Below are 27,769 nucleotides of genomic sequence, written 5' to 3' on the forward strand. Positions count from 1 at the left end.
CCGAGTCGAGAGTGATTCCCGTGAGTCGGTACTGGCAGAAAATGACGACCGAAGATGACGTCAAGGCATACCTGACCACGTTTGAACGGACGGCGGTGCGAGAAAAATGGCCGAAGGCACGATGGGCCGGCCTGATTGCCCCGTTTCTTTCCGGTGAGGCCCAAAAGGCTTATTATGACTTAGAGCCTGAAGCCGCGCAGGACTTTGACAAATTGAAATCCGAGATCTTGGCCCGGCTGGGAGTGACGACCGCTGTCCGTGCACAGAGAGTGCATCAATGGACTTATCAGCCGGATAAACCACCGCGGTCACAGATGTTCGACCTGATGCACGTGACGAAGAAGTGGCTACAACCCGAGATGCTGACAGCGCCAGAGATAATCCAGAGAGTCGTCATGGACAAGTACCTGAGAGCTCTACCGCCAGCCCTGAGGAAGTGGGTAAGCCATGGAAATCCTACGACGGCAGATCAACTGGTGGATCTGGTTGAACGTTACTCCGTGGCGGAAGGACTCCGAGACGACGTTACCCCACCTCGTTCTTCATCATCTCCACGTGGAACCGGTAAGACTGTTCCAGGGAGTAGGGGAGATGGAAAAATCCCTAAGACAGTGGGGGAGGAAAATGGGACTGCCCGCACTGCGAGGCCGAGAGTAACGAACTATGGTCTAAGCAAGGGGCCCGTTAGGTGTTTCCGCTGCCAAGAGATGGGACATATTGCTGCGAACTGTCCGGTCACTACTGAACCCATGCAGTGCGACGTCACAGACTCTAAAAACCGCATGTCTATGGTTGAACGGGTAGTGAGTGTGAATGCCGGTCAAAAGGATGCGGAAAAACACTTGTGTGATTTAACTGTTGATGGCAAAAATGTGGTGGCATTGTTAGACTCGGGAAGTGTGGTGACTCTGGTGAAGGCCAGTCTGGTGTCAGCCCCGACTGGACCATCAGACAAATTTTCTGTAACGTGTGTGCATGGAGACACCTGTTCGTACCTCACCATGGTCATATGCATTACTACTTCCTATGGGTCTGTGCAACATAAAGTGGGACTCGTCCCGGCGTTATTGCATGATGTTATCCTGGGCCGGGATTTTCCCCACTTCTGGCAATTGTGGGAGAATCAGTTGATGCCCTCGGGTAATAGTGTACATGATTCTTCTCCCAGGGCACGTGGGGGTCTCGAACCCCTGGAAGATGTCTCCCCGGAAGACTCGGGGGAAGAGTCTGCGGGAAATGACCTGCAGTTCCCGTTTTCAGTTATGGCGGGTGATACGGAGGAGACCGGGGAAGAGGAGGAGGCCGACAGCCGTCCACCTCCCCGTTTGCCGGATTTAGAAGTTCAGAAAGCTGACTTCCAAAGCGAGCAAATAAAGGATCCTACCCTTTCTCAGGCTAGGACAAATGTAAAAGTGATAAATGGGGTACCCGTAGAACCTGGCTCTAGGCTGGCATATCCTTACATGGTTCTGGAGAATGATTTACTCTATCAGATAGAGAAAAAGGGGGAAGATACGGTGCAACTATTAGTCGTGCCAAAACCCTACCGGCGGCAGGTGCTGGACCTGGCCCACGGACATGTGATGGGAGGTCACCTGGGAGTCCAGAACACCACCAAAAGGATATTACACTGTTTTGTTTGGCCAGGCATGCATCACGATATCCGTGTATATTGTGAGTCTTGTCCTGACTGCCAAGCCTCTGCACCTAAGCCCCGGTTCTGTAGCCCTTTGGTACCCCTACCTATTATTGAAGTCCCGTTTGAGAGGATTGGGATGGATTTAGATGGGCCCCTTCCACGGTCTGCACGTGGACACCAACATATCCTGGTCATCTTGGATTATGCCACTCGTTACCCGGAGGCCATCCCTTTGCGTAACACGGCCACCAAGACGATTGCCAAGGAACTGGTGCATGTGTTTAGTCGGGTCGGTATACCAAAACATATACTCACCGACCAGGGGACCCCCTTTATGTCCAGGGTAATGAAGGAGCACTGCCGATTGTTACAAATCGAACCGTTACGCACATCCGTGTATCACCCTCAAACAGACGGGTTGGTCGAACGGTTCAATAAAACTCTGAAGCAGATGCTGAGAAAGGTGATAGACAAGGATGGGAAGAACTGGGACTATTTACTTCCGTATTTGCTTTTTGCCATCAGGGAAGTACCCCAGTCTTCCACGGGATTCTCGCCTTTCGAGTTATTGTACGCCCGACGTCCTCGCGGACTGTTAGACGTTGCAAAAGAAACCTGGGAGGGTCAGGTCACTCCATTTAAAACAGTGATAGATCACGTCACACAAATGCAGGACCGTATTGCGGCTGTTATGCCTATCGTCAAAGAACACATGATACAGGCTCAAGGAGCCCAAAAAAGAATCTATGATAGGGGCGCCAAGATCCGTACGTTTGCACCCGGAGATAGGGTGTTGATCCTGGTCCCCACGGTGGACAGTAAGTTCCTGGCAAAGTGGCAGGGCCCCTTTGAGATCATGGAAAGAGTTGGTGAAGTAAACTACAAAGTATACCAGGCAGGTAAACGGAAACCTGAACAGATTTATCATGTAAATCTGATAAAACCCTGGAAGGATCGGTCTGCCTTGTCAGCGGCTCTCTCGGAGCGGCAAAAGACTGAGGTCAGGCAGTTTCTACTTCACAACCAAAAGTTTTTCTCAGAAAAACCCGGACAGACTACGCTAATAAAACATGACATCGTAACGGAACCTGGTGTCACAGTTCACGTAAAGCCCTACCGAATCCCGGAAGCGCGCCGTGAAGCCATTTCCCGAGAAGTGAAGGCAATGTTAGAGTTAGGTGTCATTGAGGAATCGCACAGTGCTTGGTCCAGCCCGATTGTGCTAATTCCTAAACCGGACGGCACCATCCGGTTCTGCAATGACTTCAGGAAACTGAATGCGGTCTCAAAATTTGATGCCTAACCCATGCCCCGGGTCGACGAGTTGATAGATCGGTTAGGAAAAGCCCGGTATATTACGACCCTAGACCTAACAAAGGGGTATTGGCAGATCCCTCTGGTGGAGGCTGCCAGAGAAAAGACAGCATTTGCTACCCCAGAAGGTCTATTTCAGTATGTGTATATGCCGTTTGGTCTGCACGGAGCACCGGCGACCTTCCAGAGACTGATGGATCGAGTCCTGAGGCCACATAGGCAGTACGCTTCGGCCTATTTGGACGACATTGTCATTTACAGCTTGGACTGGGAGACTCATCTCCAGAAAGTACAAGCTGTGATTGACGACCTGTGGGAGGCAGGTCTAACCGCAAACCCCAAGAAATGTCACATCGGGCTAGAAGAAGCCCGGTATTTGGGGTATGTAATTGGGAGGGGTGTTGTTAAACCCCAGGTTGATAAGATTCAGGCGGTTCAGGACTGGCCACAACCTGTCAACAAGAAGCAGGTGCAAGCCTTCCTGGGGATCGCCGGTTATTATCGCCGGTTCATACCCAATTTTACAGCCATCGCTACCCCCCTGACGGATCTTACAAAAGGGAAAGACTCCGTCATGATTAAATGGAGTTTAGCGGCTGAAGAAGCCTTCCATGGCCTAAAACGGGCACTTTGCTCTCAGCCCGTACTGGTGACTCCGGACTTCCGCAACGAGTTTGTGGTACAAACGGATGCCTCTGATATCGGTATCGGGGCTGTACTCTCACAAGTGAGGGACGGAGTGGAACACCCAGTCCTCTATCTCAGCAGGAAGCTGAATAAACACGAGCAAAGGTATGCAGTCGTAGAAAAAGAGTGCCTCGCCATTAAGTGGGCTCTAGAGGCCCTCAAATATTACCTGGTGGGCCGAAAGTTCAGGCTGATCACTGACCATGCCCCTCTCAAGTGGATGCACTTGAACAAGGAACGGAATAGCCGGGTGACCCGGTGGTTCCTTGCCCTGCAGGCCTACACTTTTACGGTGGAGCACCGCCCAGGGGTACAGATGGGAAATGCAGATGCCCTGTCCCGAGTGCACTGTTTGGCGGGTGTCATTGCTCGACCGGAGTGGTCTGAGCAGAAGGGGGGGATATGTGAGAATCATGTGGGAATAGTGGATGAGGGCAGGTATATCTCGCCCAGATTCCTTCCCTATGTGGCCTAGTCTGGTCAGTATCGCACCTGCTTACTAATGGATAATGGGAGGTGGATATAAAAGGATGCAAGGTGGTTGTGTGAGTGTCTCAGCCTGGGAACACAGAGAGCCTGTCTGTGTGAGAGACACACGTGAGTGGAAGCAGTGCCCACGGCAACTGTGGTTTGGCTGGATGGGAGAAGCCCGCCAGTTGGTAGTTAGGTTGTACTTTGTTTAGTTAGTGCCGGACAGGCAAGGATTTGTTTTATGGTTTATTTCCTTTTGCATTGCTTTCACCATTAATAAACCTGACCCAGAGTCAGTTACACCCAAATCCCAGCTCTGCGCCTGAGTTTTATGCTGAACGCACGTGACCTTTGACCCCAGCAAAGGCGATCCCGGAGTGTTTTATCACAATACATACACACACTTTGATGATTCAAATCTGCAAACAAAAGATATAAGCAGCATGTACATGAGCTTTCAGAAACCTCATTTACTTTACACGTTCTGTACGACACTGCTTTTTTTTTTTTTTTTTCTCTAAGGCATATACTGTAGGCTCAAAAAAACGCAGTGTCTGAACAAGTCCTTACACTTTAGTGAAGTGCCATGAATACAGCCTAACTGGAATATTCCTTTTCCTTAAGGGAAAACAGCATCCAGTTGGGAATATGGTTTCCTTGAAAAATATGCAAATCTTTCCTATAGATGGAGGAGCGCTGTTTCTAGAGTATAGCTTCCATCACTAACTAGTAAGTCACATTTAGTACACTAACTAGTAAAACAGTTTTCCCTTTATCTTAATAAGTTCAAAATGTTTGTACTTAATTATTTTCATAATCTATCTTAACTGAAGTCAGAGATCAAATTTTTCTGTTATAGAGCTTCACTATATAAACAGATATTAGGGCATTAATTATTGGACCTAGAGCAAAATGTAGTTCCCAATGTTATAAAGTTATGTGATCTGTAAGAAAAAAAACCCTAAACTATCAATAATGTATGATGACAGTTTATATTATATGGAAAAAAAAAAAATCTTGTAGTCGAAAAACTCCATTATGAAGAACTCACCTCCAATAAGTCCACCACTTAAGTAAAGGTGAACGATAGTCTGAGAGAAGGAGCTGGTGACCATCCCAATGCCACATAAGAGGCTGCCAACCATTACCGACACTCTGCAGCCAAATCTTTCTACCATAATGCTGCATAACGGACCTGTAGGATAGGAAAATATAAAGAAAATAAGATCTTGTATTGGTGATCGAGACTTCAACACAACTTACAGTGGCCTATAAAAGTCTGGGCACCCTTGGTCAAAATTACTGTTGTTGTGACCAGTTAAGCAAGTTGAAGATGGAATGATCTCTAAAAGGGCTAAAGTTAAAGATGACACATTTTCTCAGTATTTTAGGCCAAAAAAATTATATATTGTCATTTTTTACATTTTGAAAATTACAATAAGGAAAATAGGCCACTGCAAAAGTTTGGGCACCCTGCATAGTTAGTACCCAGTAGCACTCCCTTTTAAAAATATCACAGCTTGTAAACGCTTTTAGTAGCCAGCCAAGAGTCTTTCAATTCTTGTTTGATGGATTTTCATCCATTCTTCCTTGGAAAATTCTTCTATTTCTGTGAGATTCCTGGGTCGTCTTGCATGCACTGCTATTTTGAGGACTAGCCACAGATTTTCAATGATGATTGAAAAACCTTTAGCTATTACCTTTTGAGGTAGTCTATTGTGGATTTTGATGTGTGTGTTCATTATACATTTGTAGAAGCCATCCTGTTTTCAAATTCAACTTTTTTACACATGGTGTTATGTTTGCATCAAGAATTTGTTGAAATTTCATTGAATCCATTCTTCGCTCTACCCATAAAATGTTTCCTGTGCCAATGTCTGCAACACAACTCCAAAGCATGATTGATCCATCCCCATGCTTAATGGTTGGAGAGATGTTCTTTTCCTGAAATTCTATGCAATTTTTTCTCTGCACATACCTTTGATCATTGCGACCAAAGAATTTTATTTTAACTTCAATGATTCACAGGAATTGTTTCTAAAATGCATTGGGCTTGTTTAGATGTTCTTTTGCATACCTCTGATGCTGAATTTTATGGTGAGGGTGCAGGAGAGGTTTTCTTCTGATGACTCTTCCATGAAGGCCATATTTGATAAGGTGTCTCTGAACAGTAGAACAATTACTACAACTCCAGAATCTGCTAAATCTTTCTGAAGGTCTTTTGCAGTCAAGTGGGGGTTCTAATATGCCTTTCTAGCAATCCTACGAGCAGCTCTCTCTGAAATTTTGCTTGGCCTTCCAGACCTCCACTGTTCCTGTAAACTGCCATTTCTGAATTACATATTGAACTGAGGTAAGGACAACTTGAAAACACTTTGCCATCTTCTTTTAGCCTTCTCCTGCCTTGTGGGCCTCCACCATTTTCATTTTCAAAGTGCTAGGCAGCTGCTTAAAAGAACCCATGGTGGCTGTTTTTTCGCACAAGGTTAGAGGAGGCTATGTGTTTCTAAACCTGTGGAATCTGCATCAGCTGGCCTTTCCTAAGATTGAGGGTGAACAAGCCATAACCCTTACAGGCTAATTAAGGTCTGAAACCTTGGTCAAAGTTATCTGAGCACGCAAATCTCCAAAGGTGCCCAAACTTTAGCATCAGACCATTTTTCTTTTTGTATTTTTTAAAATGTGAAAAAATGACAATGTGTATTACTTTTTAGCCTAAAATACAAAACAAATGTGTCATCTTTAACTTTTAGGCCTTTTAGAGATCATTTTATCTTCAACTTGCTTAACTGTTCACAATAACAGTAATTTTGACCAGGGGTGCCTAAACTTTTACATGCCACTGTATTTGTAAAGTGGATAGAAATGTCTAGCTGAAAATATTCCAAGTTACATTTTTATTTATGTAGGTGCCTCTTTAAATTTTTCCTCATCCTTCTTGTTCCACCAGGTATAATCCCACAAGAATGTGCATCTACCTCAGCCCTTAATACTGCACACATTGTTTTAAATCCTATGGATTAAGCAGTTGTTATCAGCATCATATTTCAAGAACCATAATGCTAATAAAAAAAAATGCAGTACTATACAAGTACAAATGAAAGTGACAGATACATGGATGTAATCTATATGCACACACACTGGAGAGGAAAAAAATATAATTACAAATAATGCAGAATCAAATATAAAAGTATTAGGTAAGTATCCAGATTGGTGGGAGCCTTCTTCAGTATTGTCAGTACGCCGGCTTCAGAGTGTGATCAGTGTAGTGAGACCATTAACCTTACAGATCACTATACAGATCAAATCCTGATATGAAATCATTACGTAATGGCAACATTGCCTATAAGATTCTTGAGGTGTTCATCTATCCATTTATTTCCTCTCTGTCCACAGTACCCATATTGCCATATACTCTCAATTTACAAAATGTAATTTTTTTTGTAGTTCGCAATTAAAAAAAAAAAAAAAAAGATGTTGGAGAGAGGTTTTGTTTCTTTACCTTTTAAATTCTAAAGGGTTATTCAGGCATGGGGTACAAGTCTGCAGTAACGTCTAGCTATATTCCGACTGGATGTGTCCGGCCTCAAACTTGAGGGTGAGGCCACGCATGTCTAGTTGGCATGTAACCACCTGTATACAAATCGCATACTTGCGGTCACATGTCCGCCTGCTCCCAATGCACTGTAGAATCCTTACAGCTCGTGCACTGTCAGAGTGACTGCAGAATTGTACCCCAATCATGGACAAACCCTTTAAACACTTTATACCAGACCTCATTGGTCATTTGTAAGCTTCACGTTTACAATAGTAAAGCATCTGAATGGATTAAAGTACGGTATATCCTTTAATAGTACTTTTAAAATATCAAATCCTAATAAAGTCCAAGGTGCTAAAAAAACAAACAATGCAAAATGAGGTAGTGAAGTACACACAATAGAAAGGTTAGGTCCAAAATGCTATCACCAAAAGCCCTTATAGTTAAGGCTCATATAATGTAAGCAAAATGGATCCTTAACAATGATGCCCAGTATCACAATGCTTCAATATAACCTCCATGCTGCTTATTTGTTTTTACTTCTGCTTTCTCACAACTCGCCCGCCCTTTAAGGCTATGTGCCCACGTAGCGTTTAAAACCGGACACCTGAAACCGGACTCCTTCCCAGAAAACGCGCGTTTTTTTCGCGCAATTTTTATCGTGTTTTTCCCGTGATTTTCGCGTGCGGAATTCAAGCACTTTCCAAGCGATTTGAAGCATCGCTTGGAATGTGATTGACAGGTTGGTCACACTCGTCAAACATAGTGTTTGACCAGTGTAAGCAACTTTTTACTATTGAACTTGCCTATGCGGTATCAATAGTAAAAGATAGAATGTTAAAAATACTAAAAAAAATCGTGATATTCTCACCTTCTGACGTCCCGCGCAGCCTTCCCCGGCCTCAGCGATGCTCCCGTTCCCAGTAATGCCTTGCGAGACCATTGATGACGTGAGGTCTCGCGTTACTGTAGCGGTCTCGCGAGGAATAGGGACCGCTACAGTATCGCGGGACCGTGACATCATCAAAGGACTCGCAAGGCATTACAGGGAACGCGAGCATCGCTGAGGCCCGGGAAGGCTGCGCGGGATGCCGGAAGGTGAATATAACCCGATTTTTTATTTTTAATTCTTTTTTTTGCAGGGATATGGTACCCAGGGCCTGGAAGACAGTTTCCTCTTCTCCGGGCCGTGGGTACCATCCGCACATGAGCCGCTCACTTTGCACGTGGTGGGCATAGCCACATGCGGGAAGTAAGCGGATCTCATGCATTCCTATGGGGGTGGAATCGCGGCAATTCGATGCGATTCCACCGCGGAAAAAAACGCATCATTAGCACAGCATGTACGGAATGCCATAGGAATGCATGGGGTGGGTTCAGTATGAGTTTTTTAAAGCATTTTCACACCGAAAATCGCGGCAAAAACGCCTAAAAAGTGCAACATGGGCACACAGCCTAACATATTCTGTGCACTCTCTCCATATCCACCCCTCCCTTCTCCCATGTATAACTGAGGGTCTACTGACATTTCTTACCCACTCCAAACCATCCATGCAGCACTCAAAACGTTCATACAAATCATCCCACCACCTGCTTTGTTTTTTCTCCTTTTACTAGTTGCAGGTGACATCTCCCCCAACCCTGGGCCTCCCTCCACCAGCATACATTACTCTCCTCCAGCTGCATATAGAAACCCTGCTAATCTTATTAACATTCAGTGCATGCCTTCTCCTATCGCTTTCCAATGTGCTCTCTGGAATGCACGGTCTGTATGTAACAAACTAACTTACATTCATGATTTTTTCCTCTCTAATTCCCTTAACCTTCTGGCTATTACAGAAACCTGGATCCAGCATTCAGACACCACCGCTGATGCCGCTCTCTCGTTTGGTGGGCTGAAATTTTCACATACTGCCAGACCTGAGAACAGACAGGGTGGAGGTGTTGGTTTGCTCCTTTCATCACAATGTGCTTTCCAGGTCATCCCCCCGGTTCCCTCACTTACATTTCCTTCCTTTGAAGTCCACGCCGTCAGCCTCTTTAAGCCCTTCTCCTTACGAGTGGCGGTTGTTTATCGCCCTCCAGGCTCCTCCCACCAGTTTCTAGACCACTTCGCCACCTGGCTTACTCACTTTCTATCCTGTGACATCCCCACCCTCATCATGGGAGACTTTAACATCCCCATCAATGATCCCCTCTCCCAATCTGCCTCTTATCTTCTTTCTCTAACTTCTTCATTCGGCCTCTCACAGTTTACTAATTCTCCTACACATGAGGATGGGAATACTCTGAACCTGGTTTTCTCCCGTCCCGGCTCGCTGCACGACTTTACTAACTCCCCTCTCCCGCTCTCCGACCACAACCTTCTTTCCTTCTCTGTCAAGAATGGTCTCCTCACCCGGGACACCCCCACTTACCACACTTATCGGAATACACGTACCATTAATACCCAGCAGCTTATGGACAATCTCCACACATCTTTAGCCCCCCATCTCCTCCCTCTCCTGTCCAGACTTAGCATTGTCACACTTCAATAATACACTGAAGAATGCCCTAGATGAAGCAGCACCTTCTAAAGGTAGAAAGATCCGACACAGACAACAGCAGCCCTGGCACACAATGCAAGCACGCTTTCTTCAGCGCTGCTCAAGGTGTGCAGAGCGGCAGTGGAGAAAATCTCTCTTAGCAGAAGACTTCATCCACTATAAGTTCATGCTCAAAACCTATAACTCTGCCCTTCATCTGGCCAAACAATCTTACTTCACCACCCTCATCACCTCACTATTCAACAACCCAAAACGACTTTTTGAAACCTTAAACTCCCTCCTGAAACCTAAAGTACAGGCCCCCATCACCAACCTCAGTGGTGAGGATCTGGCCACTTATTTCCTAGAAAAAAAAATCAACCACATCCATCAGGATATCTCAGCCCAATCTCCTCAGTGCCTGGATCCCCTTCCCTGATGCACCTCAAGCTCACTAGACATCTTTGAGTCTGTTTCAAAAGAAGAAGTTTCCAAACTCCTCGCTTCTGCTCGGCCAACAACCTGCAACAGTGACCCCATTCCTTCACATCTCCTGCAGTCTCTCTCACCAGTGGTCACCACTCACCTGACTAAAATATTTAACCTCTCTCTTTCTTCAGGTATATTTCCCTCCTCATTTAAACATGCCATCATAACCCCTTTACTTAAAAAGCCATCCCTGGACCACAACTGCACTTCTAACTACAGACCTGTCTCTAACGTTTCCTTCATCTCTAAACTCCTGGAACCCTTGGTCCACTCCCGTCTAATCCGCTATCTCTCGGATAACTCTTCTCGACCCCTTACAATCTGGTTTCCGCTATTTACACTCCACTGAAACTGCCCTCAATAAAGTCTCTAATGATCTAATAACAGCTATATCGAAAGGTCCCATTGCTCCCTGCTGATTCTCCTGGATCTCTCTGCCGTATTTGACACTGTGGATCACCAGCTCCTCCTCACTATGCTCCGCTCTATAGGCCTCAAGGACACAGCCCTCTCCTAGTTCTCCTCCTACCTCTCTGACCGCTCCTTCACTGTATCTTTTGCCGGTTCCTCTTCCTCTCCTCGTCCCCTTACTATCGGGGTCCTGCAGGGCTCAGTCCTAGGCCCCCTCCTCTTCTCTCTATACACTGCCCCTATTGGACAAACAATCAGCAGATTTGGGTTCCAGTTTCATCTCTATGCTGATGACACCCAATTATACACTTCTGCCCCTGATATCACCCCTACTCTAATTCAAAATGCCAAGGATTGTCTGTCTGCTGTCTCTAACATCATGTCCTCCCTCTATCTGAAACTAAATCTCTCCAAAACTGAACTTCTTGTGTTTCTCCCCTCTACTAACCTCATTCTACCTAACATCGAAATAACCCTGGAGGGTTCAACCATAACTCCCAAGCAGCATGCCCGCTGTCTTGGGGTCATATTCGACACTGAACTTCCTTTACTCCCTCTATCCGATCACTCACTCGCTCTTGTCACCTGCATCTTAAAAACATCTCCAGAATCTGACCTTTTCTCACCTGAAACTAACAAGACTCTTACTGTTGCTCTTATTCATTCTCGTCTGGACTACTGCAACTCTCTTCTGATCGGTCTTCCTCTTACCAAACTTTCTCCTCTCCAATCCATCTTGAACCCGGCAGCCAGGGTCATATTTCTGTCCAGCCGCTACACCGATGCCTCCATCTTGTGCCAGTCATTACACTGGCTACCTATTCGCTACAGGGTCCAGTATAAACTCATCTCTCTCACCCACAAAGCTCTCCACAGTTCTGCACTGCCCTATATCTCCTCTCTCACTTCTGTCTATCACCCTACACGTGCCCTCCGTTCTACAACTGACCTAAGGCTAACATCCCCCGTAATCCGAACCTCGCACCTCCGTCTCCAAGACTTCTCTCGTGCTGCGCCAGCTCTCTGAATGCACTTCCCCAGACAGATTGATACCTAGCCCCGACCTATTGAAGCGCGCTTTGAAAACCCATCTCTTCAAACAAGCCTACACAACTACTCAGCAAACTAACTTTGCCCTGTTCCCTCCTCTCAATTATTATTCTGAATCTGCACCCTACTATTCATCTGTCTCCACACCCTCCATGCACACGATAACTGCACTTGATACTTGACTATTGCACTTAAAAACACATGGGCTGATGACCGGATCATGCAGCTTTATATTAAAATCCCTATTTATTATAATTGCCAGACCTGAAATAACAAGCACTTTTCACCTACTGTGTTGCCCCCATTTCCTTGTACATTGTAAGCTTGAGAGCAGGGACCTCACTCCTAATGTCACTGTTTGAATTGTCTTAACTTGTATTGAATTTATTGTCTGTACATGTCCCCGCTTATTTGTTAAGTGCGGCTGAATATGTTGGCGCTATATAAATAAAAATGATTATTATTATATTATAACCACCAGGCCTGTGTCAGCTTCACATTGTTGCATTAACCAACGACCACAATATAGCAAATTATATGGACTATATACCACAATAGTTGTCCAATCAAATCGTTGCTCTGGTCCTACGTATGCAACTTGACCAGCATAGCAGACCCTAATACATCAAAGTAGTCTGCATGCCAACCAAAGAAAAACCCTTACCCCCTTGCTTTTGTATAAATCTAGAGGTTACTCCTATAAACGGGTTAAATAGGATAGCAAATTGTAAACGGTGTCACCAAAGAGTAGCATTATTACTCATTAAATTGCCCTCGCTATAGTGTGAACACCTAACTGACCCTCTCTCAGGAGGGGATTGACCATGACATAAAGACTAGGAATACTCATATAATGGCAAGGTCTCACCATGTGGAAGGAACTTAGTCATTCAGACACTTCATCCATATTCAGCGGTGGACACTTTTCCCCTTCCCCGACGTGTTTCATTGTAACTCATCAGGGGAGTACCATGGGGCCAATACAACCTTGTCATCAGAGTAAACATTCTGAGATGCTTGCCGTCATGTGTGGACAAACGCGCGTCATCCATCTTTATGTTAGCGCCCAACAGTCCGAAAAAGACACTTCTGGTTCAGTTGTTATGAAGTTTCTGGTCTATGAACCACACTACGTCATCAGAGTGTGCGGCACAGAGGCTAAGATTGCAAGGGCCTGTATGCGCGCATGCGTGTAGGCACCATGCTTCAGTAACCTGCGTCCTGTTTAGGATATTATATACACATTCTTGAAAAAAAGCATCATACCAACTGCCCTATATTTCAGAGTTAATCCGGTTATACATCGGTAGCGAGCCATACACATAATTCATTACCATAATGAATTTGTTGTTAACCATTTAATTACGTGCAGGTTCCAAATCACGGAAGGACTATAAAGATATCTTTAAGAGGTTCTACAGCGAGCTCTATGGCAGATATAGTACACTCTTTCAGAGAATAGAGGAGAATGGATGTCTTAAATCTGAAAGGACTTAAAAAGTAGACCAGTACGCACGTAGATATATTGATGTTCCCAGATAAACTGGGCACAGAAAATAACACAGAGTAATGAAAGAAGGGGAGTATACCTCTTGTGGAATATTATAGCCCTAAAATGCCATATACTACATGCACCCTGCCTGATAAAGGGGGGGGGGGAACATAGTTGTTATGGATACATCACAGTATAAGGCTCTCTGCATCTCATTGCTGGAATATCGGGATAGCTATGAGTTATTACTAAATAACCCAACAAGTAGAATAATGAAGAACCTCATAAATATGATTAATGAGGGTTTTGACTCTGGGTACTTGACATCAGTGAGAGATTTTTTGACCACTAGTAAGCGGAGACCAGTGGTGATCAGAGGATTAAAGGAGTATGTATTGAATACTTAAAACTTGACAACAGCTTTACCAACCGCAATAAAAAGTATACAATGGTTATTAAGGCAGTAAAATGTATTTATGTAAATAAATAAAATTGGACAAAGGTAAAAGTGACGTCACTTGTGGGGGGCTCTAGTCTCTGCTTTTCCAGGTAATCTTCTTACAATGTGCACTGACTATGCCCTTTTGCCAGCTCGTTACTTCTGATCAAAGCCGGCGAGTGAGTGCACTGTCACTGTGTATTATGCACAGTGACAAGAAACTACTAAGCATACTTTGGGATTGACAAAAGAAGACTGCTCAGAGCAGAGACTAGCTCAACCCCTGAAATGGATGTCACTTCATTTCAGGGTGGGGGGCAAAGGCTGCGGCAGTGACCGCAGCCTCTGCTTCCTGATGACGGCTTGCTTGACTACCTTAGCATGCAGGATTCTCATACCAAGTGTCAACGAGGAAGTAGTAAAACAATAATAAAGTAGTTACAGTAGTGAGGGAATGGTAGAGACTTTAAAGTATATTAGAATAGAGATTACATTATGTAATTAAATAGACATTTAGGATTAAAACAAATGTAATTCTATACCACCCTTTTACTGTAATAGCCAGAAATGTAATCAGCGCATTGCAATGTTTTGTTACTTTTACACTCAACTTGAAATAAAATCTAATGAGAATTTGTATTGATAGTAGGTAAATGATCTTTTACAATGAAAGCACTTCAGATGATCACTACTGTGCATAAAATGGATTGATGGGTGCAGTGTTCTGTTCTATGTGGACATTCTGGCACCTAAAGAAAGGAAAGATGAGGTGCCAGGACAAAGTGTTCTGGCACTAAAGAGAAAAACAGTTTCTTGCCTTGTGCCATTGCCATGTTTTTGCTGTCGCATACTAGAAGTCTACATAAAATTCTTACAGGGTTCTTCTCATCACAGACAGTAATGACATACTAATAGCTGGATGAGGACTGCCTGTCTGGAGATTTGTCAGCAATCGCACTTACATCTGTTGTCCTCAGGCATCTTGTAAATCTCTGCAATGAGAACAGAGTGATCATTGTGTCTCACAGGAGTAGCACAAAAACAAAGTGAAGCAAGGGCAGGCCGTCATTAGATTTCACACAAGAGCAGAGGGAGTATAGTTTGCTTGAGCACAGCAGATAAGCGAGTATACTCGTTGCCCGGATTTCCCCGAGCATGCTCGGGTGATCTGAGTATTTTGTCGTGCTTGGAGATTTAGTTTCTGTCGACGCAGCTGCATGATTTGCAGCTGCTGAACAGCCTGATTACATGTGGGGATTGCCTGTTTGTTAGGGAATTCCACACATGTATTCAAGCTGTCTAGCAGCCGCAAATCATGCAGCTGAAGCGGCGAAAACTAAATCTCCGAGCACGCCAAAATACTCGGAGGACACCTGAAGCATGCTCGGAAAAACCCGAGCAACGAGTATACTCGCTCATCACCATCACTAGTCATTACATCTCACACACTGAGAAACCTGCTCTAAGTTACGTTGGGGACATATTCTTGTATTTCAGTGTCCCTGTTAATCATCATACAGGGAGAAGACGTACACACCCCCAGTGAAAATTGTCCGATAACACCCACTTGGACTTAACAAGAGTTAAATCATTAGGTGCCAACTACTTTTATTGCTAATATCTATGCCAAAAAAAAAACCCAACACACTTTCTTAAACTCTGCAGCCACTATTCCATCGTGTGGCCTGTTCAACATGAAACATTTAGTGAAAAGTCGTCTTTAAACTGGCCACATCATGGATTAGTGGCTGCAGAGCTTAATTTAATGTATATTTATTTTCTCATCTTTATTAAGGAGATAGTGGCTTGTAAAGTTTAGGTTTAATTTTTTTTCATAAACTACTAGTACACATGAATCTAAACAACTTTGTAATATATGTAATCAGAAAAATCTGCCTGCTTCATTATCAACATTATAAATTCTGGAGGCAAAATCTGAATTTAGTGAAGACAGACATTCCCATTACTGAGATAGGAGATGGCAGCTGCTCCGGATACAATTCTATGTAGACAGAAGGAGGAGGAGCTAGAGACAGCACTCCTCTTCCTCCTCCCCCTTCTATCTAGATCACATCTGTCAAACTCTGTCCCGCAGGGCGAGAATATTTGGCCTGTGAAGCTGGGCTTGTCTCCCGCCTATCCATCATTGCATTTTCAACTTTATCAGCATAGTAAATTCAATGATGGAGGCGGGAGCATCAGCTGACGCACCCTCTGTGATGTCATCATTACAACATGCCCACTGTACCAAGATGTGAAGCTGATCTGAAGACACCATGAAGAGATCAGAGCAGTGGGGGAATGGGCAAGTATTTATTTTTATTGTGAATCCTATATTCTGTATGGAGCACTATGTGGGGCCATTGTACAGTATGTAGCATTATGTGGGACCATTACACTGTATGGAAAGCAATGCAAAGCCCCATTATGCTGTATGGGGGACTATGTGGGGATTACAGTTGGAGAATCATACTGTGATGGGGGGGTCACAATTCTTTGGCAGTGGTATTGTGTGTGGAGGGTACTGTGGGGGTATCACACTATGTTTGGGGGCTCTTTTGTTTGCATCATATTATATTTTCTGTATTAGTTCAGGGTTTTTTTTTATCCAGTGGGCCATATGCTTTTTACTGCTCGTACATGACATATTATTCAAATATTTTATTCTAAGATCTATTGTTGAAAATGTAATTTGTTTGTGGGACAACCCCTTTAAGTTTGTTTCCATATAAAAAAGTTCATTGTTATATTTGATAAGTAAAAACTTCCTCAATTGAAGTCTTTTTTCTTAATAAATGTGAAGCTTGGCCTGCAACTTTGTACAAGCTTTTAATTTTGTCCCGCTGTCTACATGAGTTTGACATACCTGATCTAGATAGAATATTATCTGTAGCAACTGCCATCTACTATCTCAGTAATGGGAAAGTCTGTCTTAATTGAATACAGATTTTGGCCGGAGTAACACTACCGTATGACATGACATGGCATAGCACTTGGCCCAGCGCTATTCCGTGGGGCAGCTCAGATCTGCCAATATTGTAAATCGGCATGAGAGAACAATCGCAGTATGCTGCGATTGGCAGCAAGACTCTGCTCAATTTCACCTATACAAGTCTATGGGTGAATGTGAAATATCGGAGTGCACTGGGATGTCATCCCAGTGCAGTCTGATACAAGGTGAATCAGGCCATGGAGGAGATGGAGAAATGACTATCCGTCTCCTCCGCACCTGTGTTGTGATTATCTCATGCGAGAGGCTCGGTGCACAGAGCACTGACACTCGGCTCCCGCTCGCAGCAGAGATGGAGCTGAAGGTCATTAGCATATCACATCTGATGCTCTCACATCAGATGCCATATGCTGGTGTGATTCCAGCCTTTACCACAGAATGGAGAATTTTGATAATGACTGATCAAGTTTGGCAGAGAAAAAATCAGATTTCTCTGATAACAGGTATTACAAGTTGCCTATATTCACGTGTACTAGTGATTATGAAATAAAAATTAAAATGACGGTTAAGCTTTAAAAAAATATTCAGGATTGAGAGTCCTCAGTGGTTGATACCTTTTAATGGCTATCTGAAAAGATGGTAACACATTGCAAGCTTTCGAGACTACTCAGGTCTCTTCATCAGGCTAGACTAATACAAAATCTGAAGTCACATATTTATGCACAATACAGCACAGAAAAAATGCAATAGATAAGACAAGTGACGTGAAGCAGAACTATCATTATAGGAGAGGGAGAAGCATAAATATTGGACCAATTCAGAGATAAGGAGTCTGGATGTTTTATTGTCCTCTGATTGGGGTCTCCTAATGTGTTGTAAAGCCCCCGCAAGCTCTTAGGAGCAAATTCCTTAATTAATGTAAAAAGACTTAAATCCATGCAACACATTCATTCCAGCATTGAGACTGTCACAGGTCATCATGAGCTTGTACTCCCAGACTCTTCTCTCTCTGAGATGTGAAGTTACTTTTCAATACCAGTAATTTCATATCCATGGTGTAAGCTTTAAATATTGAAATGCTCACCCGCCTACCCCAAGGTCTTTTATGACATAATATGCAAAATAAAATATAGCAGGTAAGAAAAAAATGCATTAAATTCTAAATGCCACTGTAAAGAAAAAAAAAACGTCGGATACATAAAAATAATTGTTGCAAAACGGGGAACAAGTTTTTAGTGAGAACCTGTCGGCACAATTTTGTAATGTAAAGTTTAAGACATAGCTGTAATCAGGGCTGTGGAGTCGGAGTCGTGGAGTCGGAGTCGGTATAAAATGGTCTGACTCCGACTCCTAAAATATATAATAAATTGGGTACAGTAGTTCAATGCAGAATGTGCTGAATATTTTTCATAGGAAATTGGGAAAGTTATGAAATGTCCTATAAATGGCTGTTCTATTCCTGATCTAAGGCTACATTCACACTCAGCGTTTTTGCTGCGTTTTTTGAGGATACGTTTTTCAGCTGCAAAAGCAGATCAGCTTTTTAAAAAACCGCATCACCTTAAAGGTTTTTGAGCTCATAGATAATGTTTTCAATAGCAAAAGCAGATTAGAAATCTGCTCTATCTATCCATATCTTATCTGTACCAAAAAGAATGAAAGCCAGGTAGCACACAGACTAACACTCCTTTTTTTTTTTTTTTTTTTAGCACCAGTCAGGTACACCTCATAGCTGCCCAAAAGGACGCCCAGGACAGGTATTGCTCGCCTTCAGTAACACATCAACATCAATTGATAGTTGGAATAAATAGGCTGCATTCACCACATCTTAAGGTGCAGGCTTTATTTTCAAGTGTAGGGGTGTGCAGTATAAGGTTCTGCAGCAGCTGAGGTGTGCAGTATGAGATTCTGCGGAACAGTATGAGGTTCTGCCTCCCCCTAGTTTTGATCCTGGCTAAAACCGTTTCTTATAGATATCGCAAACCCTCAGGTAACCCTAAATGAAGGTCAATGGACACAGGTGGCTGAATTGAAGGAATTGCTTAATCACCTATTTACCGTGACTAAAAAATTACAAGCTGAGGATTTAACTCCTGGCATTTTCATAAGGGAGTGGAAGAACTTGCTATTTTGCCTGTCCCAAAGAGGAGATTTAATCGCAGATGGCATTTCTGCTTCAATGAAACGGAGAGAGGCACAGCTATTGGAAAATAAAATTTTTCTGGCAGCTGTTTATGTGTACCCAAGTCATCGTATATTGCTTGATGATCAACAGCTTACTAAAGGAAAAGAAGCTCTGACTGAGGTAGCAGTTAGGATGAGTGGCCTACAAGAGGACTGCCAAGCGCAAGAGGACTTGGGTCCTGACAGTGCTACTGCTGCCATATCTTCATCCTCATCAGATGAGGAGTTTGACTTTGACAAGTATTTGGATGATATGGAGCAGGCAAAGCGCTGCTGGAAGGAAAAAGATTTCACCCCGTCTCCTATAGCAAGCAGATTGACCATATTTCAGCAAAATGTTTCACTTGCTCTCAAAGAAATAGAAAAATTCAACCGTTCATCAAAACTGACTGTGCATGAGGCAATTCCTTTATACCCGGAAATTGTTAGAGATGTTGCCCATGTGGTTACGGCTTTGCCTCCAACCCAAGTTAGTGTAGAGAGGTTGTTCTCTAGCCTTAAAATTATTAGGTCAGATTTGAAGTCATCTATGAAGGAGGATCTGATGGAGGCAATTCTATTTCTTAGAACAAATTCATAGACTGCACAAATGTTATTTAGCATGTTTTTGTTGAAAACTGTTTTTTGCCACTTACATAGTTTATTACATAGTGTTATATATATATTGTGAGAATCATGTGGGAATAGTGGATGAGGGCAGGTATATCTCGCCCAGATTCCTTTCCTATGTGGCCTAGTCTGGTCAGTATCGCACCTGCTTGCTAATGAATAATGGGAGGTGGATATAAAAGGATGCAAGGTGGTTGTGTGAGTCTCTCAGCCTGGGAACACAGAGAGCTTGTCTGTGTGAGAGACACACGTGAGTGGAAGCAGTGCCCACTGCAACTGTGGTTTGGCTGGACGGGAGAAGCCCGCCAGTTGGTAGTTAGGTTGTCCATTGTTTAGTTAGTGCCGGACAGGCAAGGATTTGTTTTATTTCCTTTTTTTGCATTGCTTTCACCGTTAATAAACCTGACCCAGGGTCAGTTTCACCCGAATCCCAGCTCTGCGCCTGAGTTTCATGCTGAACGCACGTGACCTTTGACCCCAGCAAAGCCGATCCTGGAGTGTTTTATCACATTGTGGTGGAGAACGCGGGCATCACGTTGCAAGCATGAGCATGGAGGACGTGGTGAAAGCGCTGGTACAGTCCACCGCCGTCCAGCAAGAAGCTAATCGGGTGATGATGGCCCAGCTGAAGGAGTTGGTGGACATGACAGTTACCGATCGTTCGCTTCTCCAGCAGGTGGCGCAGCGCTTGGCAAGCTTACCTGAGCTTAACCTGGAAGCCGAGTCGAGAGTGATTCACGTGAGTCGGTACTGGCAGAAGATGACGACCGAAGATGACGTCGAGGCATACCTGACCACGTTTGAACGGACGGCGGTGCGAGAAAAATGGCCGAAGGCACGATGGGCCGGCCTGATTGCCCCGTTTCTTTCCGGTGAGGCCCAAAAGGCTTATTATGACTTAGAGCCTGAAGCCGCGCAGGACTTTGACAAATTGAAAGCCGAGATCTTGGCCCGGCTGGGAGTGACGACCGCTGTCCGTGCACAGAGAGTGCATCAATGGAATTATCAGCCGGATAAACCACCGCGGTCACAGATGTTCGACCTGATCCACGTGACGAAGAAGTGGCTACAACCCGAGGTGCTGACAGCGCCAGAGATAATCCAGAGAGTCGTCATGGACAAGTACCTGAGAGCTCTACCGCCAGCCCTGAGGAAGTGGGTAAGCCATGGAAATCCTACGACGGCAGATCAACTGGTGGATCTGGTTGAACGTTACTCCGTGGCGGAAGGACTCCGAGACGACGCTACCCCACCTCGTTCTTCATCATCTCCACGTGGAACCGGTAAGACTGTTCCAGGGAGTAGGGGAGAAGGAAAAATCCCTAAGACAGTGGGGGAGGAGACCGGGGAAGAGGAGGAGGCCGACAGCCGTCCACCTCCCCGTTTGCCGGATTTAGAAGTTCAGAAAGATGACTTCCAAAGCGAGCAAATAAAGGATCCTACCCTTTCTCAGGCTAGGACAAATGTAAAAGTGATAAATGGGGTACCCGTAGAACCTGGCTCTAGGCTGGCATATCCTTACATGGTTCTGGAGAATGATTTACTCTATCAGATAGAGAAAAAGGGGGAAGATACGGTGCAACTATTAGTTGTGCCAAAACCCTACCGGCGGCAGGTGCTGGACCTGGCCCACGGACATGTGATGGGAGGTCACCTGGGAGTCCAGAAAACCACCGAAAGGATATTACACTGTTTTGTTTGGCCAGGCATGCGTCACGATATTCGTGTATATTGTGAGTCTTGTCCTGACTGCCAAGCCTCTGCACCTAAGCCCCGGTTCTGTAGCCCTTTGGTACCCCTACCTATTATTGAAATCCCGTTTGAGAGGATTGGGATGGATTTAGTTGGGCCCCTTCCACGGTCTGCACGTGGACACCAACATATCCTGGTCATCTTGGATTATGCCACCTGTTACCCGGAGGCCATCCCTTTGCGTAACACGGCCACCAAGACGATTGCCAAGGAACTGGTGCATGTGTTTAGTCGGGTCAGTATACCAAAACAGATACTCACTGACCAGGGGACCCCCTTTATGTCCAGGATAATGAAGGAGCTCTGCCGATTGTTACAAATCGAACCGTTACGCACATCCGTGTATCACCCTCAAACAGACGGGTTGGTTGAACGGTTCAATAAAACTCTGAAGCAGATGCTGAGAAAGGTGATAGACAAGGATGGGAAGAACTGGGACTATTTACTTCCGTATTTGCTTTTTGCCATCAGGGAAGTACCCCAGTCTTCCACGGGATTCTCGCCTTTCAAGTTATTGTACGCCCGACGTCCTCGCGACTGTTAGACGTTGCAAAAGAAACCTGGGAGGGTCAGGTCACTCCGTTTAAAACAGTGATAGATCACGTCACACAAATGCAGGACCGTATTGCGGCTGTTATGCCTATCGTCAAAGAACACATGATACAGGCTCAAGGAGCCCAAAAAAGAATCTATGATAGGGGCGCCAAGATCCGTACATTTGCACCCGGAGATAGGGTGTTGATCCTGGTCCCCACGGTGGACAGTAAGTTCCTGGCAAAGTGGCAGGGCCCCTTTGAGATCAAGGAAAGAGTTGGTGAAGTAAACTACAAAGTATACCAGGCAGGTAAACGGAAACCTGAACAGATTTATCATGTAAATCTGATAAAGCCCTGGAAGGATGGGTCTGCCTTGTCAGCGGAGCTGGCCCATCCTGTCTGCCCGCATACCGTGCCGGAGGTACGGGTTGCAGAGACTCTCTCAGAGCGGCAAAAGACTGAGGTCAGGCAGTTTCTACTTCACAACCAAAAGTTTTTCTCAGAAAAACCCAGGCAGACTATGCTAATGAAACATGACATCTTAACGGAACCTGGTGTCACAGTTCACGTAAAGCCCTACCGAATCCCGGAAGCGCGCCGTGAAGCCGTTTCCCGAGAAGTGAAGGCAATGTTAGAGTTAGGAGTCATTGAGGAATCGCACAGTGCGTGGTCCAGCCCGATTGTGCTAATTCCTAAACCAGACGGCACCATCCGGTTCTGCAATGACTTCAGGAAACTGAATGCGGTCTCAAAATTTGATGCCTATCCTATGCCCCGGGTCGACGAGTTAATAGATCGGTTAGGAAAAGCCCGGTATATTACGACCCTAGATCTAACAAAGGGGTATTGGCAGATCCCTCTGGCTGAGGCTGCCAGAGAAAAGACGGCATTTGCTACGCCGGAAGGTTTATTTCAGTATGTGTATATGCCGTTTGGACTGCACGGGGCACCGGCGACCTTCCAGAGACTGATGGATCGAGTCTTGAGGCCACATAGGCGGTACGCTTCGGCCTATTTGGATGACATTGTCATTTACAGCTTGGACTGGGAGACTCATCTCCAGAAAGTACAAGCTGTGATTGACGACCTGTGGGAGGCAGGTCTAACCGCGAACCCCAAGAAATGTCACATCGGGCTAGAAGAAGCCCGGTATTTGGGGTATGTAATTGGGAGGGGTGTTGTTAAACCCCAGGTTGATAAGATTCAGGCGGTTCAGGACTGGCCACAACCTGTCAACAAGAAGCAGGTGCAAGCCTTCCTGGGGATCGCCGGCTATTATCGCCGGTTCATACCCAATTTTGCAGCCATCGCTACCCCCCTGACGGATCTTACAAAAGGGAAAGACTCCGTCATGATTAAATGGAGTTTAGCGGCTGAAGAAGCCTTCCATAGCCTAAAACGGGCACTTTGCTCTCAGCCCGTACTGGTGACTCCGGACTTCCGCAGCGAGTTTGTGGTACAAACGGATGCCTCTGATACCGGTATCGGGGCCGTACTCTCACAAGTGAGGGACGGAGTGGAACACCCAGTCCTCTATCTCAGCAGGAAGCTGAATAAACACGAGCAAAGGTATGCAGTCGTAGAAAAAGAGTGCCTCGCCATTAAGTGGGCTCTAGAGGCCCTCAAATATTACCTGGTGGGCCGAAAGTTCAGGCTGATCACTGACCATGCCCCTCTCAAGTGGATGCACTTGAACAAGGAACGGAATAGCCGGGTGACCCGGTGGTTCCTTGCCCTGCAGGCCTACACTTTTACGGTGGAGCACCGCCCAGGGGTACAGATGGGAAATGCAGATGCCCTGTCCCGAGTGCACTGTTTGGCGGGTGTCATTGCTCGACCGGAGTGGTCTGAGCAGAGGGGAGGGATATGTGAGAATCATGTGGGAATAGTGGATGATGGCAGGTATATCTCGCCCAGATTCCTTTCCTATGTGGCCTAGTCTGGTCAGTATCGCACCTGCTTGCTAATGAATAATGGGAGGTGGATATAAAAGGATGCAAGGTGGTTGTGTGAGTCTCTCAGCCTGGGAACACAGAGAGCTTGTCTGTGTGAGAGACACACGTGAGTGGAAGCAGTGCCCACTGCAACTGTGGTTTGGCTGGACGGGAGAAGCCCGCCAGTTGGTAGTTAGGTTGTCCATTGTTTAGTTAGTGCCGGACAGGCAAGGATTTGTTTTATGTTTTATTTCCTTTTTTTGCATTGCTTTCACCGTTAATAAACCTGACCCAGGGTCAGTTTCACCCGAATCCCAGCTCTGCGCCTGAGTTTCATGCTGAACGCACGTGATCTTTGACCCCAGCAAAGCCGATCCTGGAGTGTTTTATCACAATATATACACTGTATATATATGTAATCGATATTACATAGTGTATTACATATTTACAATTTATTACAGTTTTTTGTGTTCTAAAGTTGTATTCCAATAAATATTATGTTCTATCTAAATGTCTTGATTATTGTATCATAAAAATGATTTAATGTCTGATGTTCACATGTACTATAATACAATTTTCACTTAAATATAAGCAATATACACTCACTGGCCACTTTATTAGGTACACCTGTCCAACTGTGTGTTAAGACTTAATTTCTAATCAGCCAATCACATGGCGGCAACTCAGTGCATTTAGGCATGTAGACATGGTCAAGACAATCTCCTGCAGTTCAAACCGAGCATCAGTATGGGGAAGAAAGGTGATTTGAGTGCCTTTGAACGTGGCATGATTGTTGGTGCCAGAAGGGCTGGTCTGAGTATTTCAGAAACTGCTGATCTACTGGGATTTTCACGCACAACCATCTCTAGGGTTTACAGAGAATGGTCCGAAAAAGAAAAAAAATCCAGTGAGCGGCAGTTCTGTGGCCGGAAATGCCTTGTTGATGCCAGAGGTCAGAGGAGAATGGGCATACTGGTTCGAGCTGATAGAAAGGCAACAGTGACTCAAATTGCCACCCGTTACAACCAAGGTAGGCAGAAGAGCATCTCTGAACGCACAGTGCGTTGAACTTTGAGGCAGATGGGCTACAGCAGCAGAAGACCACACTGGGTACCACTCCTCTCAGCTAAGAACAGGAAACTGAGGCTACAATTTGCACAAGCTCATCGAAATTGGACAGTAGAAGATTGGAAAAACGTTGCCTGGTCTGATGAGTCTCGATTTCTGCTGCGACATTCGGATGGTAGGGTCAGAATTTGGCGTAAACAACATGAAAGCATGGATCCATCCAGCCTTGTATCAACGGTTCAGGCTGGTGGTGGTGGTGTCATGGTGTGGGGAATTTTTTCTTGCCACTCTTTGGGCCCCTTGGTACCAATTGAGCATCGTTGCAACGCCACAGCCTACCTGAGTATTGTTGCTGACCATGTCCATCCCTTTATGACCACAATGTACCCAACATCTGATGGCTACTTTCTGCAGGATAATGCGCCATGTCATAAAGCTCGAATCATCTCAGATTGGTTTCTTGAACATGACAATGAGTTCACTGTACTCAAATGGCCTCCTCAGTCACCAGATCTCAATCCAATAGAGCATCTTTGGGATGTGGTGGAACGGGAGATTCGCATCAGGGATGTGCAGCTGACAAATCTGCGCCAACTGTGTGATGCCATCATGTCAATATGGTCCAAAATCTCTGAGGAATGCTTCCAGCACCTTGTTGAATCTCTGCCACGAAGAATTGAGGCAGTTCTGAAGGCAAAAGGGGGTCCAACCCGTTACTAGCATGGTGTACCTAATAAAGTGGCCAGTGAGTGTATGTTGGAGTCGGAGTCGTGGAGTCGGAGTCGGTGGAAGGGAAATTGAGGAGTCGGAGTCGCAGGTTTGGCTTACCGACTCCACAGCCCTGGCTGTAATACCTATTACAATGATACCTTTAGTGAATAAATCCGCACTTAAACACATAATAATCTATTCTTTGCTCTGGAAAAAAAAAAAAAAAATCGGCAATGCAAAAATCAGCAATGCAAGTTTGTGTCGAGTGTTGTCTGATTTTCATGAACAGGCAGAGTGGAGATTTTTTTTTCTCTCCAAGTCCAAGAAAAACTGATGCCATTGAGATCTGAATCTTATCAGAATGATTGGTCAGGTTTTCTTGGATGTGGACAAAGCAGTTGGGTAACTTTACCCGAAGAACAACAAAGCAGATTTTTTCACCATGTGTCTTTACATTACAAAATCATGATTATAGGTTCTCTCAATGTATTTTAGCAATCCTTTAAAATCCTTTAAATTGCTTTTAAAAATAAGTTGGAAAAATAGGCACTTATTTCAGTTAATTTTCAAGTGATATATCACCCAACATCAGCGAAGAAGAGAGAATATAAAAAGGGACATAAAAACAAAACTAATTTTTAAACGGCTCTTTAACTCCTTTCCGATGTTGGGCATAATAGTATGCCCACATCGGAATCCCTTCCTTTGATATGAGCTCACATCTTTCCTGGCACATGTCAACTGTTTTGAACAGCTGACATGTGCCTCTAACAGCAGCAGGTGGAATCCCGATCCACCAGCGGCTTTTAACTAGTTAAATGCCGCTGTCAATCTCTGACAGCGGCATTTAACTCGCGCTGTCAGAAAGCGCGCCGGAAATCCCACCCATCAGTGACCCTGTCACATGATCACGGGTCATCGATGGGATGACATGACAACCAGAGGTCTCCAGCGGACCTCTATGGTTGCCATAGCTGGATTGCTTTGAGCGCCGCCCGGGATTGGTGCTCATAGCAAATGAGCATTTCTGCTACACAGGCAATCTGACAACTGCAGCTGCTAGTCTCCCATGGAGACTATTGAAGCACGCAAAAAGTAAAAAAAAAATATATATTTTTAAACATATTTTAAAAAAATATATAAAAGTTCAAGTCACCCCCCCTTTCGCCCCAAAGTAAAACAATAGAAAAAATTAAACAAATATACACATATTTGGTATCACAGCGTTCAGAATCACCTGACTTAGCAATATAAAAAAAGAGAATTAACCCAATCGCTAAACGGCATAATGAGAACATAAAAAAAAATCAAAACGTCAGAATTACGCTTTTTTGGTCGCCATTACATTGCAATGAAATGCAATAACGGGCGATCAAAAGATCATCTACACCAAAATGGTATGAATAAAAATGTCAGCTTGGCACGCCAAAAATAAGCCCTCACCCAGCCCAAGATCACGAAAAATGGAGACGCTACAGGTCTTGGAAAATGGCGCTTTTTTTTTTTTTAACCAAAGCTAGGATTTTTTTCACCACTTAAAAAAAAAAAAAAAAAAAAAAAAAAAAAAGAACCTAGACATGGTTGGTGTCTATGAACTCACTCATAATGACCTGGAGAATCATAATGGCAGGTCAGTTATAGCATTTAGTGAACATGGTAAAAAAAAACAAAAAAAACACACGAAAACAAAACAAAAAAAAAAAACTGTGGAATTGCACTTTTTTTTAAACCATAATTTTTTATTGAAGTATAACAATAACAATAGAAATTAAACATAAAGATTATGGGCAGTTACAATCGTTTTTACTGTCTTCCAGTCGGTTATCTTTAATAATAAGCAATTATCTCTTTTCTGGTTTCCAGTTTCAAAATTTAACAATCATTATGCAACATTGAAACCCCAATGATTGAACCTTCACCTATACACCAGACAGCCTGAGCTCCTACATGCCCCTTGACCTAATCTCGCC

At 44.5% G+C, this 27,769-nt stretch overlaps 1 protein-coding gene across 2 annotated transcripts in view; it reads right to left on the reverse strand.

The window, feature by feature from the left end:
- The window catches only part of SLC16A5 (solute carrier family 16 member 5), a 123,116-nt gene that overhangs the window by 29,946 nt on the left and 65,401 nt on the right, over nt 1-27,769 (reverse strand). For both annotated transcript variants that reach the window (XM_073588033.1, XM_073588032.1), the window contains exon 4: nt 5,163-5,306. In XM_073588033.1, the coding sequence (XP_073444134.1) occupies nt 5,163-5,306 (144 nt within the window). The remainder of the gene's footprint in view (nt 1-5,162; nt 5,307-27,769) is intronic.

This window comes from Dendrobates tinctorius, unplaced genomic scaffold (assembly GCF_039654945.1).
Source record: "Dendrobates tinctorius isolate UK_male_01 unplaced genomic scaffold, ASM3965494v1 ptg000103l, whole genome shotgun sequence".
NCBI classification, from domain to species: domain Eukaryota; kingdom Metazoa; phylum Chordata; class Amphibia; order Anura; family Dendrobatidae; genus Dendrobates; species Dendrobates tinctorius.